The 13,658-nt window shown below is 53.4% G+C and overlaps 1 protein-coding gene across 1 annotated transcript; it reads right to left on the bottom strand.

Moving 5' to 3' along the window:
• Positions 1-1,733: 1,733 nt before the first annotated feature.
• Positions 1,734-12,698, bottom strand: LOC107502259 (angiotensin-converting enzyme-like protein Ace3). The gene is made up of 13 exons (XM_016129315.2): positions 12,540-12,698; positions 11,989-12,147; positions 11,646-11,733; positions 11,305-11,448; positions 10,244-10,435; positions 10,049-10,146; positions 9,798-9,970; positions 9,213-9,436; positions 8,950-9,094; positions 7,071-7,169; positions 6,466-6,588; positions 2,659-2,843; positions 1,734-2,143 (listed from the first exon to the last, which is right to left on the bottom strand). The coding sequence occupies exons 1-13, from the start codon at positions 12,696-12,698 to the stop codon at positions 1,734-1,736; spliced, it is 2,199 nt and encodes a 732-aa protein (XP_015984801.1).
• Between the last annotated feature and the right edge of the window lie 960 nt (positions 12,699-13,658).

The following is a 13,658-nucleotide window of genomic DNA, read 5'->3' as shown; positions in this document are numbered from 1 at the left end:
ATGCCTGATGGGGCCTCTTTGGCCACTGTGGCTGGGGGATGGGAACGCTGCAAATGTGGCCTCCTTGGGGGCAGAGTTGTCTTGGCTGCCCCTGTGGGGTGGGGCAGGTTGGCTGTGGAGGAAAGGTGGGGCTGTTCCTCATGGGCTCAGTCTGTGGGGTGCTGAGCTCTGAGGAGGGACTTGAACAGTGGGACACTCATTCACTCACTCATTCACTCATTCAAACATTTTCCAGGTCCCCACTATATGCCATGGCCCATGCTGGCTACAGGTGTTACACCAGGGGGCACAGTCCTAGTAATGGGGACAGATAAGGACATTACAGCACAGCAATGTAGTGATAGAGACATCAAATGAGGGTGCTGTGGAGCCTGCATGAAGCATGTGGGCTCAGCCAAAACTCAGGACAACCTTGTGAACCCTGGGCAGAGGTAGAGTCCTTGGAGATCTCAGCCTAGTCCCTGTCCCTGGAACCCCTGATTTCTGGGCTCAGATCTTTCTTTAACCTAGAGAGAGGTGGTCCCATCTTTTGTCCACCTCCCCACCAGCTCAGCTGCAGCCCTGGTGCCTCCTCTCTGTAGTTACTAGCTGTGATGCTATTTCCCTCCCCCACCCCCAAGGCTCCCTTAGTCTCTGATAGGCACTGATTCTCAGCCTCCCCAGGAGCCCCTGGGGCCTCAGTTCAAATTCAGTTTGTCCCCATAATGGGCAGACCCAGGCTGGAAAAAAAAGAGCTTGAAGGAGCAAGAACAGAGGCCTTCTCTCTCTCTTCCCAGGCTTGTCCTTAAAGTATCATTTCTCAAATGTCCTCCAACAGCATTCTCTCCCTGTCTGGCGCCCCCCCCCCCCTCCATTGAGTGTGGAAAGGTGCTGTTTGCCCTGTGCTCAATCCCCAGGGCAACAGGCCAAGCAGCAGGTGTGTGTGTTGGACAAGGCAATCTCCAGAGCAGAATGGCTAGAGATGAGCTTTGTTTAAATATTCAAGAAGTCAATCATTAATCAAGCCTGGCTTGGTGCCCAGCTACCCACTGTTTCCATTTGGGTGGGCCTAGACTGGAGCAGAGGGGGCTGTAGGGCAGTTTGTGAGGCTACTCTCGTGTCAGGTGGCTGAAAAGTAGCTTTTGAGGGCTGGATTATGCAACTCAATATAGGGCAGACCAGAAGATTAGCAGAAGAATGTGTTGGCCAGTATACAGAGCACTGCTCATAAACTGGGCACCTATGATTTACATAGGAATGTCCAGTTCTATTTTATTACATTTTAAAAGGGGACTGAAGCAACATCCTCTTTCTAACTAGAGCAAACATTCCTTGGACACTGCAGTCCCAGTCTAGCCTGACAAATTGGGCGCCTGAAGAAAACAAGGCTGTGTGAAGAACAAGTTCTGGGCATGAATTGAGGTGGAGGCTGTTTTGGAAGGATATAGCCACTGAGTCATTAAAACCATGGTTCCTGGGTCCCTAGGGGAAGGAGATTGGCCTAGAAGCCATGACATACATGGAATGTATGGAATCACGCAGAATCAATCACCTGTGCACATGGCCTTGCATACATGAATTCACAAACACACAGTTACAACTTCCCATGTACCCAGATCTGCCAAGGCTGCACTCAATTGCAGTTGGGCACTATGCGTGCAAGCTGCCCCCTCCGCATCCTCCCCCCGCCCCCCAGCCCTCTCTGGCTTGGCCTTCCTCCTCCCATCCCCAAGCCTCACCAGTTGCACTGGTGTCTAGTCCAAGCTCCACCATTCGGCGCTCATCCATGGAGGCTTCCTGTTGTGCTGTGTGAAAATCCGAATGGTCAGGATGATTGAGCACAGCATCAGGATGAGGCAGAGGCTCAGAAGAATCCACTGTCTTTTGGCAACCTTGCTGGGCTCCATGGCTATGCCCAGGAAGTAGGTGTTGGATTGTGTCTCAAGTAGTTTGGTTTTCTGTGAACCGGAGTCCTGTGTATTGGTGTCCTGTGCATTGCTGTCCTGAGTCAGTGACCTTTTTTCCACGGAGTACAGTCTGCAGGCCAGCAGGAGGACCACCAGGAACAAGACAAAGCTCAAGGCCAGCAACACCCACTGCCCGAAATTGGCCTGCTGAGAGTCCAGCTGTAGACTCAGGAATTTTACCTCGCCCGTGTCTTTTTCTGTGGAAGACATGGGAGTCTCATGAAGCAGGTGGAACTGGGGAAAGGGCCCTGAGTTGCCCTGTGGCCATCAGAAAGGGTCTGACTTCTACTGGCCTTTTCTCTCCGCCTCAGGCACCTACCTTCCATGCCACAGGTGAGAACATTATGCTGGAAGGAGGGTGAGAAAGAGAAGTAGAAGGAAGAGAAGGAGTATATACCCCATGGAGCCTATCAGGGGGTCCATGCAAGGGTTAAGAGGCAAGATGCCCACTCTGTGCTCAGATGTCATCCTGGAAGTCTAGCCAGACAGTGCACGGGAAAGCAATTGGGGCATGGGCTGGGGCATGGGCTGTGTTCTTGGCCAAGGCTGCATCAGGTGCAGATAGGGTCACACAGCAGCCATGTTGTGCTTGTTCAAGCCAGGTGATAGATTGGCTAGGGGCTAAGGCTGGGTTGGGTTAGGGGCTGGCCTGGAAGGCTAGTGTAGGGTTTGGGGCTGGACCAGAGCTGGGACCAGGGTCAGATTATCAAACCTTCAAAGGAACAGGAGAAGTCTGGCCAGCCCAGGATCTCCCCTTGACGCACGTTCTCGGTGACCAGCCAGTTTAGCAGAGGCTTGAAGTAGGTCATAAGGGCCTTTGTGGACATCTTGCTCTCCCCAGTTATCCTCTGCAGGACCTCTGGCCAGGGTTTGCTGGAACCCAGCTTTAGGATGTCCCTGAGAAGGTGGGTAAAACTGTAAGGCTATGTAGAGTCATCAGCTGGTGCTGCTGGGACCCCCTCAGTATGCCCAACTTTGGCTCAGAGCTCAGCACAATGGATAAAAATCATAAGCTTTGAAATAAAACCAATCTGGGCTTGAATCCTGATCTGTCATTCAGTAGCTGTGGGACCTTGGATGAGTAACAACCTTTCTAAGCCTCAGTTGCCATATCCGTAGGAGATTATAATAGTACCTGTCTCCTAGGGTTGATGTGATGATTGAATAAGTCACAATGCTGGGAGCATAGTAGACAGGCAATGAATGTTAGCTGTCCACATGGGACAGAGGAATAAAAATTACTATTATTATCATTTTTAAAAATTATTATTACTATTTTTATTACCACTACTGTGGTGATTATTATTCCGCTGGACCCCGATGGGCATGAAGTCTCGAGGCACTGTTTCCCATGAGGTACTCAGTGTCAATAGGGAGAGGCAGCTCTTCGGCCCCTTTTGGTCTCACAAGGAGTGTTTGAGAGGATTAGAGAGATAAAGAGCATGGGATGTGATCTGTGTATGGCCGTAGTTCTGCACAAATGTCAGATCTGCTCAAGACACGCCCAGCACTTGGTGACAGGGCATCAAGCCTCAGGCTCGGCCTGCATACTCGTGGTGGGGGTATAGCGTGCTGAAGCCAGGCCTCTAGGCTCTTCCAACTGAGGATTCCTGCAGAGGCAGCATGGGCATATATTAAGGCTTCTCAACGTGTTTCCCAGTCTGAGCAGGAGAGAGATGGGGCTTAGAGGCTCAAAAATCAGAGAGTGGCGTCTATACCAACAGGACGCAGGTTCAAGACCTAACAGTGTTACTTATGGACTGTATAACCTCAGGCGATCAACTTAACCTCTCTTAGCTTCAGCTTCCTCATCAATAAAATGGGTCCCATTAATACCTGCCTTTCACTGTGGTTAAGATTAAGTCACATAATGGGGCTGAAAGAGAACTTTGTAGCTTGCAGACACATCACTTAATAAACAACTAGGAAAGAATGAGGTAGGGAAACTAATGGTCAGTGAGTCCTCAGCAGAAGCCACTGGGATAGAAATGTAGTTCAGATCCAAGAGAAATGGAAGAGAAAAGTCATCAAGATTAATAGAAACAAAAACAAAAACAAAAATCCACAACCAGCTTTAGGTAAGAGGATTTTATCAGATGCTGGGGCCTGGGAAAAGGGAAGGACCCTTGTGGGTGAAATGCTTTGACTATTGAGAATCTGCCTACTTAGAAAGAGTCCTTCACACAGCGTAGAACAAAAGGTTAGACTTAAGCCCAGCTGATGACCCATGTGGGCAGCATATGAGACTTGCAAAGGTGGCATCTGGAAATTGCCTAAAGCTCTGAGCTCCAAGGTAGCAGCAATGGGCCCCACGGACAAGGTCAAGTCCACCATGGCTGTCTGCATGAGACAGAGGGACTTTGGGAACTTGGACCAAGTTCACTTTGACCCTCCATTTACAACAGAACCAGCCAGGAGGCTGTCTCAGGGCAATTCCATTTAGAAAGATGAGTCAAAAGTAGCGAGATCAAATTTTCAGATAAAGTAGGCAACAGAGCAGCCAAGACTCTTGCCCCAACTCTTCTCCTGTATAAACACTCATTTCCCCCTCCCCTCCACAGCCCATATTTCACTCTGCTACCATCCCACCTCCCCAAAGCTCATGACATCCCCCTTTCTCAGAGACCTCTCCTCTGCCCTCTGTAGTGGTGTTCAAAGTCCTCAACTTGGAACTTAGGGTCTTCCCTGAGCAGGGGTCTGGACAATGATGTATGAGGACTTGTGAGCAGTGACCAGCCACATGTGGCAAGTCCTCTACATGCTTTGACGTCAAGTCATGCCCTGGGTGAAGTGGAGGAGGGAAGTGGTGAGAAAGATTGACTCAAATGTCCCACCAACCAAGTGGAATGAAGGCTCAGAGTTAAAAGTGAGTTGATGTCTAGAAAACAAATGTCTTATTTTTGGCACTCTTGTGTTTGGGGACAGAGATCCCTCCTTTGTGCCGCAGCATGACCTTCTTACCCTTTTTGCATGTTCACCAAAGTCCTTTTCTACTGCACCAGCTCTTTTTTTGTATTATTGTTATTGATTTATCCTGTGACCCATTGCCCCCTGCTGGATACAGACAGGCTGGTCACCATGGGCACAAGTAAATGTTTGCTGAATGAATAAATGATGGGCAGTCAGACATGAATTCAGAGAGCAGAGAGGCCCCTTACGTTCCATGCATTCAGAAAAGCTCTACCTAGGCAGTCAACTAGAATAAACCCCTGTAGTGTGAAAAGATGGAAAAACAAATAGCCTAGAGAGACAATAGGCTGGCAAGGTACAGCCTTCCCTGGGAGCAAAGCCAGGGGATCAGTCCGGTAGCTCCATCTGGCCTGGTGGTTACTGACAAACTGCATGGTGGGATCACAAATATGCTCATTACATTTGCAAAGGATACTAAATGATGTGGATTTGTTAATCCTCTGAGAGACAGGAATAAAACTAAAGATGACCTTGACCAATTAGGGAAATGGACCTATTGAATGAAATCAGTTGAAATTCAAAGACCGTATCAGTGGTTGAAGCACTGATCCTAAGACCAGTAGACCCAGGTCTGACCTCAGAAGAACTGTATCCTTTGACTGAAAGCACCAGGGTGAAAGATACTGTGTTCTAGATTCAGTTTGGGGCTCAGTGCATGACTTTGCCACTTGTCAGATGACTGACGTGCAATCACATCACCTCTCATAGTGCCTGTGTCCTCGTTTGTGGAATGTGTATAATACCCACTTCGCAAAGTTATGAGCTACTAACATGAAACCTTGTAAGAGCACTCATTAGCGAACTTAGCCTAGAGTAGTAAATGCTTCCTACCATCAGGTCAGCTTGCTGCTACGCCCTCGGCCTCCCCCTGCCAGGACCAAAATCCAACTCCACAGGGGCAGGAATGGAAAAGAGAGGCAAGATACCAAGTGCAAGAAAAAAGACTTGGGGGAGAGGGTCAAAGTGGACCAGAGGCTGGCCAGAGCGTGCCGAGAGGTTGGTGTGAAAGCAGCCTGGATCAGCCTGGGAACTGGATCCAAGCACCTCCAAGAACAGGGGGCGAAGGCAGAGTGCACCCAAAGATGCATCCAATGCTGCCAAGAGGATAGGCAAGGACCTTGCAAGAAAAGACTAAGGGGTTTCAGATGAAAGACTGAGGCCTAGGCGGAACTCTCACTCTGCCTTCTCATCTGGGATAGTGTGATTTATTGGCATGTGCGAGTGAGTGAGTGTATGCATGTGAGTGATTGTGTGTGTGTGGTGGGATGTGAGTGAGTGGTGAGAGTGTGTGTGAGTGTGTGAAAGTATTGTGCTCATGCATATACGTATGTGTTAGCAGGAAGGGCTAAACAGTCTCTTTGACGGGAGTGGGGGCTACACGAGAGGACATGGGCTTTGATTACTGCAGGAGAGACTGCAGTCCTACGGGAGGAAGAATTTCTGTTACAGGACAAGCTCTCCTCAGGGTGCCTAGGAGAGGGGCCTGGGGCGGGCTACCAGCAGGGGAGGGAGGAGGAACAGAGAGCAAATGAGGGAGGAGGGCACTCACTCCAGGACCTTCCCAGCCATCTTAGAGTTGTAGATGTCACACCGGTGCAGCGGACCCGTGTGGCCTGAGGCCTTGCACAGCGCTTCATGGAACTGGAACTGGATCACCAGGCTGAGGAAGTACCTGGGTAAAGGAATGTGAGGGCAGACTGGGAAGTGGGTATCAGGGGTGGGCAGCCCAGGGCCACGTGGAGCCAGTCAGCTTTGACAGGCAGTGGCCAGGAGGGTCCAGTCACCAGGCGCAGCCAAGGCCGAGGTTTCTTTGGCCAGGCCTCCCCTTGGGCTGGCTCTAGGATACTGCAAGGCCTCTCCCCTTCAGCCCTGGAAACAATCCTTGCCTCCCTCTTTCCCACCGTCCTCTGGGGGACAGCAGAGATGGGTTAGAATAATCGCATCAGCTCTGCCCTCCCCACAGGATCTGATGTCAAAGCCCACAGGATTCCAGGCATGGCCCTCTCAGGGCCGTGCGACCTGATGGTAAGAAGTGGGTGGGGACGCAGGGAGATATCTGGATATAGGGCCTTCCTGGAAGTCCTCAGCCTGGTTCCCATGTCCCTAACCCCCAACTCCCTAAGCTGGTCTTGCTGGCAGGGCCCAGACCTTTACCGTAAGTAGGGCACGCTGGCGGAGATGTGGAATTTGGCACCTGGATCAAAGTCGTCCTCTGTCCGAGGGACAGGGGGACACAGGCCCTGGTACTTCAACCTGACAGGGAAAACAGGGGATTTGATGGTGCCACCCTTTAGGGTTCTTGGAGCCTTTTTTATTATTATTATTTTGAAGCACTTGCACAGCTATCGAAACAAAACCTGGTGTGCAGAGGACACTTAATGCATTTTTATTGATTAAATAAATGAGTCAAAAACATATGGGACTGGGAGTCATAACACAGTAACAGTAGTTAACACTGACTGAGCACTTCCTCTGTTCTAGGAGCACTCAACACTGTCCTGGTTCTGGGGATGCAAGAGGGAATGACAAGGTCATTTTATCTAGAAACAAGTACCAAGAAGAAGACAGAGTAACATCCCTGTGGGGTAGCCCTGCTGTTATTCCCATTCTACAGATGAGGAAACCAAGGTTTAGAGGTCAAGGAACTGGCTGCAGGACACAGAACTAGTCGTTGGCAGATCCCGATAATATTCGGGTTCGTCTGGTTTTGCCCCTGAGCTGTGAGACTGTGGGAAAGTCACTAATTGCCTCTGAGCCCTGTTGTAAAATGGGGTCTGTAAAATGTGCAGAAAATGACCCATCTTTAGGATGAGACAGTCTTTGAAAAGGCTCGTTGTTTTATCGTTAGCTCACTAGAACCTCTGAATCATCCTCTGGGGTTGACAGAGAGTTGGGAGGTTCCTCTCCCAGTTGACAGGGCCTTGTTCAAGGCCCAGAGTCGCCACTTCTCTCCCTCAGCCCCTGGTCTCCATCAGGTGGTGCCGGGTGTGGTCCACAGAAGGAGGAAAAGGGTCCCCGCAGGCGCCTCGGGTGGCTGGTAGGGGGTGCCCTTGTAGGGGCACAAGGCCAAGACTCTGCCAATCCTACTGGTGAGACCTGGTCCTGAACTTGGGGTGGGGTTGGGAGGGTGAAAAGACAAAGGAAGGAAGGCCCAGCTCTGCACCCCTGGGCTGCTGTGCAACTGTGGGCTGGGCACATATTCTTCTGTGAATGACTGTGGGTTGTTACAAAGGCTCAAATAAACACAAGGGCTTGTGCAGACCCTTCATGGTTGCTCCAAAACATGCTATGGCTGACAGATTTGAGTGGTCAGTTTGAGGCCGGATGGAGAGGGAGGTGCTCTGGCCAACAGCATTCATCATACAATCAAGTGGCCAAGGGTCAGTGATGGGGGGCCATGCCAGTGCTCCTCACTCAAGAGTGAGGCTGCCTGACTGCTGGTGGCTCCTTCGGCAGCCAGTTCTGACCTCAGACATGCCGGGGATGCTAAGTCAGAGGCGGGCGTGCATGCGTGTTGGGACAGTGGAAAAGAAGACAGTGAGCTTGCCTCTCTCTTTTGGGGACTCTTTCCACAGGAGGGAAAGCGTTCAGGTCCTCTCTGCTGGCCCCAGCGGTGGGAACAGAGAGGGAGGAGAAGAGCAGGAGGGCCTGCCTGGTGGTCGGTGTTCTGTTCTTGGAGGAGCCCAGGTGCCACCATTATGCTAGGGTCCCAGCCACCCAGGGAGCAGGTGGGGCCACCACCAGGACCCCAAGAAAGGTTAAGAGGCCTGCTCAGTGCCGGTGCCAGATTCAACGGGAGGCCTCATGACCTCCCATGCTGGCACCTATCCACTTCAGCAGGGATGCTTTTGTCTGGTGACTGCAAACAGCCAACACTGTCCCAAGACTTCCCAGAGGCCCCCAGGTCACCAGTATTGCATGCCTAGGTCTGTCTTCAGAGGAGACTTGGCTGCCCCCTTGAGGCTGACCTGAAAGGCCTGTCCACAGCAGGGGTGCAAAGGGGCAGAAAGCACAAGGCAGAGGTCTTCCTCACCTGAGGTTCCACCACTCCAGGTTGTAGGAGCTCTTCTGGATGGTGCCATCAAAGACCTTCCAGCGAAACAGGTCCATCAGGTAGGCGAAGGGAATGAAGGCGATCTTGTCCAGGGCAATGCCCATCAGGAAATTGACCTCCTCCTCTGGGGAGGGTAGGGCAGTCAGGAGGTGGCTCCTGGCTCTCCCTCCCTTCAGCCTTGCCTAGGGAGCCCTAGCTCCAGGCTTCAGCTGTCCTCCTGTGGTCCTCTCAGGCCCTATCACCTGAGTCCTGGTGCTGATGGCTGAGCAGGCCTCTGTTGAGCAGGTGCTTGCGGGAGGAGGCCGAGAGGGTGACCACCGACCCTACAGCCTCTTCAAAGGCTGGGTTGGCGCCTGCGCGGAAGATCACTGGGAGGTTCTTATACTGCATGAAGTACTGGATGTGGCCCATCTGGTGGAAGATGGATAGCAGGTCTTCCAAGGTCACCTCAGTGCACTTCTTTATCCTAGGGTTAAATGACAGGGGTCAAGGAGCATGGGGATGCGCTGGGAGGAGGAGGGATTTCTCCATTCAGACTCGTAAGGGATTTGGGTGGTTGGGCCAGAGATCAGCAAGGCCTCGGTTGCTGTTTTTTCTGCCTCCAGACACCATATCTGACCAGTGGCCATGACTTTTTGTTCTCACACTCACCTCGCCCATGTTGCTGGCTCACATGCTCCCTCCTCTGCCCCACCTCCACTCTGCCCGCCCCTTTCTCCTACTTCTCCTACTTCCTAAGACAGGCAGGGCAGACAGGTGGGGAGTGGAAGGGGCAGAGGAAGAGCGAGAGAGGGCCAGGAGGGTGGTGCCGGCTGCCGGGTGAGCACCTGAAGTCCTTGCCGTTGAAGAAGTCCCAGGCAGAGGTATGGCATTCCACCTCCCGCCCGTCGGTTGGTCTTTCTATCATCGACTTTTCCCAGAACTCAGGAGGGGTAGAAAGCAGCCCCAGGGAGGTGATGAATTTTTCAGCCTCTTGGAACATTTTCTCAGGTTTCCAGTGCTGTGGGGAAGAGCAGGTGCGTGGGGCCCGGCCTAAGGGTGTAGAGCAGGCAGGGGCAGACGGAGGCCAAGCACTTACCTGGATTCGCATGATCTTTGTGATGTCCTCAGGGGGCTTATCCGGGAAGGGCAGGACCAGGTCTAAGATTTTGACCCAGGACTGAGCCCACATGTTCCCTGGAAGGGGAGTGGAGGGGCTCAGAGGAAGCAGGAGACAACCCCTGCCCTTACTGAGTGCCGGCTTGGAGGCCTCCCCTGCCAGCCGGGGCTTTACCTAGGAGGTGGGCAGGGATGGGCCCCTTCAAGTTGATGACTCCGGGCCCATAGTGGCGGTGCAGGGCCCGGCGCACATAGGCGTGCAGATTCAGGTAGAGTGGCTGCAGCTCCTGGTAAAGCTGTTCCAGGTCTTGTTCCAGCGTGTTAGATTCATAGTGGGCTCGCCACTGGGCTCCCATGTCTTTGTAACCTAGGATGGCAGGGGGTGGGGGCTGGGCTCAGAGGTGCTCACCACCCACCCTTCAGCCCCGGCCAGGCAGTCAGGAGACCTAGGCACCTTCGAAGGAAGCCACTTGACATCCCTGGTCCTTGGGGTGTTCACCTGTCAAATGGGAAAAATACCTCCCAAGGCCACTGTACTGGATGAGATCAGAGGTAGAGAAGCACTTAGCGCCATGTGTACTCTGGGCTCCACACCGAGCCTGGTGGCATAGGACATGGATGAGGCCCTGGTCCTTGCTCAGCCACCCTGAGTCCCACCCATCCAAACCCTGCAGCCACACTGGCTCCTTTCAGGTTTTCCCAAACGCTGGCTTCCCCCATCGTGGAGCCTGCGATGCTCTTACTCTGTGCTCGCCTGCCTCGTTCCCATCTCTCAGGCCTCGGCTCTGTGTCAGAGAGGCCTTCCCCGACCACTTATCTGAATGAAGCAGGTTTCTCCTTATGCTCCCTCTCTCAGCAGCCCCTGCCTTCTCAGCGTTCAATCCGAGTGGTCACTGGAGACGTGTGTTTGCAGGAATGTCGTCTGTGTCCCAGAGGACTGAAAGCCCTCAGAGGGCAAACACCCTCTCCGTTTCGGTGCTTATACATCCTCAGAACCTCCTTAGCACCCGCACATAGTAGGCGCTCAACCAATGTTTGTGGAACAACACAGTGAATGAACCACCTTTGCTCTTCCCAGCGACAGGTCTCAGGGTTCCCACCTCCAGGTCCAGCTACTGCCCTCCCCGCTCTGAAGACCCTGCTGCATCCTTCTGGGGCATTGATCTGAGACCCGTGCGTGTGCTGTCTGCTCGGGTGGGGCTGGCCTGGTGTGTGTGTGTGTGGGGGGGGTCTTACCATTGAGCCTTGCAGCCTTGTTGCTGAGGTGCACGTAGTGCTCAAAGGCGACACGGAGCTGACGCCCCGCAGCATCCCTCCAGCCCTGCCAGGCCCACAGCAGCTCCTTCTGGTCCCGGGAGGTGGCCATGACTTCTTCGAGGTCTGTGCCCGGAAAAGGAGCCAAGGTGGGACCCTTACTCCCTCCTGCTTTCCATCCTCACCCACCCTAGACAGCTCCCAACCCCCAAACAAGGAAACACAGGGGCAGGGAGGAGGATGGGAGTTGGGAGGGGCTCTTGGAGGGGGCTGGTACAGTTGGGTGGGGGGGAGGCGTGTAAGAGCAGGGCTTGGGCACTCACCAGGCTCCAGGGGCATGCAGGGCCCCTCATTCAGGCACACCTGGGCCGTGCTGTACGTTTTCTCCATGTAGGCCAGAATCTTGTTGTACTGGGGGCGGGCAGGTGTCACCCAGGGCAGGCCCGTGCTGCGGGCCCACCCCCAGTGCCAACCCCACCAGCTGGGAGAGGGCCTGGCTGAGGCATCTTCCCGCCAGCCTCCGCTTCCCTCCCTCCCCAAAGGAAGCTCTTGCCCTGCCCACCAACCTCCCTCCTGCCCCATGCACTCCCAGCTCCCGCCCTGCAGGCCCACCCACCCCTGGGGTGGTGAGCATGCTCCTGGAGACCTGGGGGCTCCGTCCATCACCTCCCGGAGCTCGTCCTTGGGCAGGGCCGCCTTGTCTATGTTCTGCAGCTTACTCAGCATGCGCTTAATACTCGGGTCCTGGAAACTGGCATTCTTAAACAGGCGGGCCCGAGTGCCAAAGTACAGCATGTGCTGGGACTTCTCTGTGTCTTTGTGCAGCTGGAAGGAGGGTCACCATATTTGTCATGGGAGGTTGGGGGAGGGAGTGAGGGTCCCACATTGAACTCTAGGGCCACGGCCCCCCAGCCTCCTCCTGATCCCTCCTTTAAGGAATCGGAATCATCGAAAGTTTGCTAAGAGGGAGAAAGGAAGGATCCTGGGTCCCTAAAGGCAAGTAGGGGATATTCACAAGGGGAAAGCAGCAAGAGATTCTTGCCCAGAGAACCTTTAGTGCCACCAAGAGGCACAGAGCTTGTAGCTTGTTTTAACAAGTGCTTTTGGGCTTCCCTCTTTCCGCTAGCTCTGGATAGGGGGTGCAGTGGATTCCACAACCCCCAAGACCCCTGAGAAGAGCGAGGGGAGAAGGGGTTAGAGTGAAAGTGGTACCACACCATCTCATTCCGATTTTTCTTGGTGATGTTGGTGACATAGTTCCAGGTGGCCTCCATGAACTGGTTCCACACAACCTGGGCTGTATGCTCATAAAACTGCAGGAACTCCTTTGCCACAGTCTCATGGTAGAGCTTGCCTGCCGAGAAGGAGATGGGCATCGTGCTGTCCTGGTAGTGGCCTGCCCCTGCCTGGTCCCCGTGTTACATCCCATGCTGCTTTGGGTCCCAACCTCACCTGAGCTCTGATAACCCTCGGTCCTGAGCCATGGTAAGAGCTGCCCATAACAGAAGAGTACAAGTAGGGAAGGTCCATGGCAAGTCCATCTTGTGCCCATGACCAAGAGAACAGCAGAGCTGGGGGAGGCTATAAGCCAATCGCAATCCAGCTCCATATTATGACATCAGGGCCTAAAGGGTCAGCCATGGAATGTCAGAACTGGAAAGCTCCCACCCACCTTCCGGTTTAACTGTCCCCATTTCACAGGTGAGGAGACTGAGGTCCAGAATGGCCAAGCCATGTGACCTGGTTCTGACAGCTAGTTAGTGACAGAGCCAAGAGGAGAACTGGGGCTCTTGACTTTTAGGCTAGAGCTGTTCCACTCTGCTTGTTCACTTCTCCCTGGCTCTGGAGCCATCCTTGGGCCTGGACCAGGAATTGAGGAGACCCCTCCCTTCACAGGCTGGAATCACCTCTGAGCAGGTGGGTGGGGGTGATGGATGGATGGATGGGTGGGTGGGTAGGTGAAAGTGACATCTCTGAGTCTCTGGACTCCGGAATCATAGTTCTCTCTCCATCTTCTTCCGCTTTGACCTATGCTCACATTTTCTCTCCGTGGGATGTGCGATCATCTCCAGGGCTGTGCAAGACCCTTCTTCTCTCTCCCTTGCCTGTACACTTTTTTCCCCAGGGAGAACCTGATATTACGCGTTTGCAGTCAGTGGGAAGAACAAAAGAGAGAGAGGGCCGTGAGGGGTGTAGGGAGGTGTGGCTGGCACCGTCCATGCATGGTGCACGTCCCCGATACCTGAGCCTGGCGTGAGCACCAACCGTCAGGATTCCAGCTCTCTGCCAGCCTTTAGTGACTCCCCAGTAACCTGACACAGAGTCTGGGGAGACCG

The sequence above is a fragment of the Rousettus aegyptiacus genome, unplaced genomic scaffold (assembly GCF_014176215.1).
Source record: "Rousettus aegyptiacus isolate mRouAeg1 unplaced genomic scaffold, mRouAeg1.p scaffold_m13_p_6, whole genome shotgun sequence".
NCBI lineage: Eukaryota > Metazoa > Chordata > Mammalia > Chiroptera > Pteropodidae > Rousettus > Rousettus aegyptiacus.
Note: the sequence above shows the minus strand (reverse complement) of the source record. Positions and strands in the feature narration are given on the sequence as shown.

What these genes read in the sequence shown, in the direction of transcription:
- LOC107502259 (XM_016129315.2), bottom strand. Translation starts at nt 12,698, where the DNA reads ATGCCCATCTCCTTCTCGGCAGGCAAGCTCTACCATGAGACTGTGGCA. An exon ending in CTGCATGCCCCTGGAGCCTG is followed by an intron (nt 11,449 to 11,645) that starts GTGAGTGCCCAA and finishes TTCCGGGCACAG; the next exon opens with ACCTCGAAGAAGTCATGGCC. An exon ending in TTCAACGGCAAGGACTTCAG is followed by an intron (nt 9,437 to 9,797) that starts GTGCTCACCCGG and finishes ATTTAACCCTAG; the next exon opens with GATAAAGAAGTGCACTGAGG.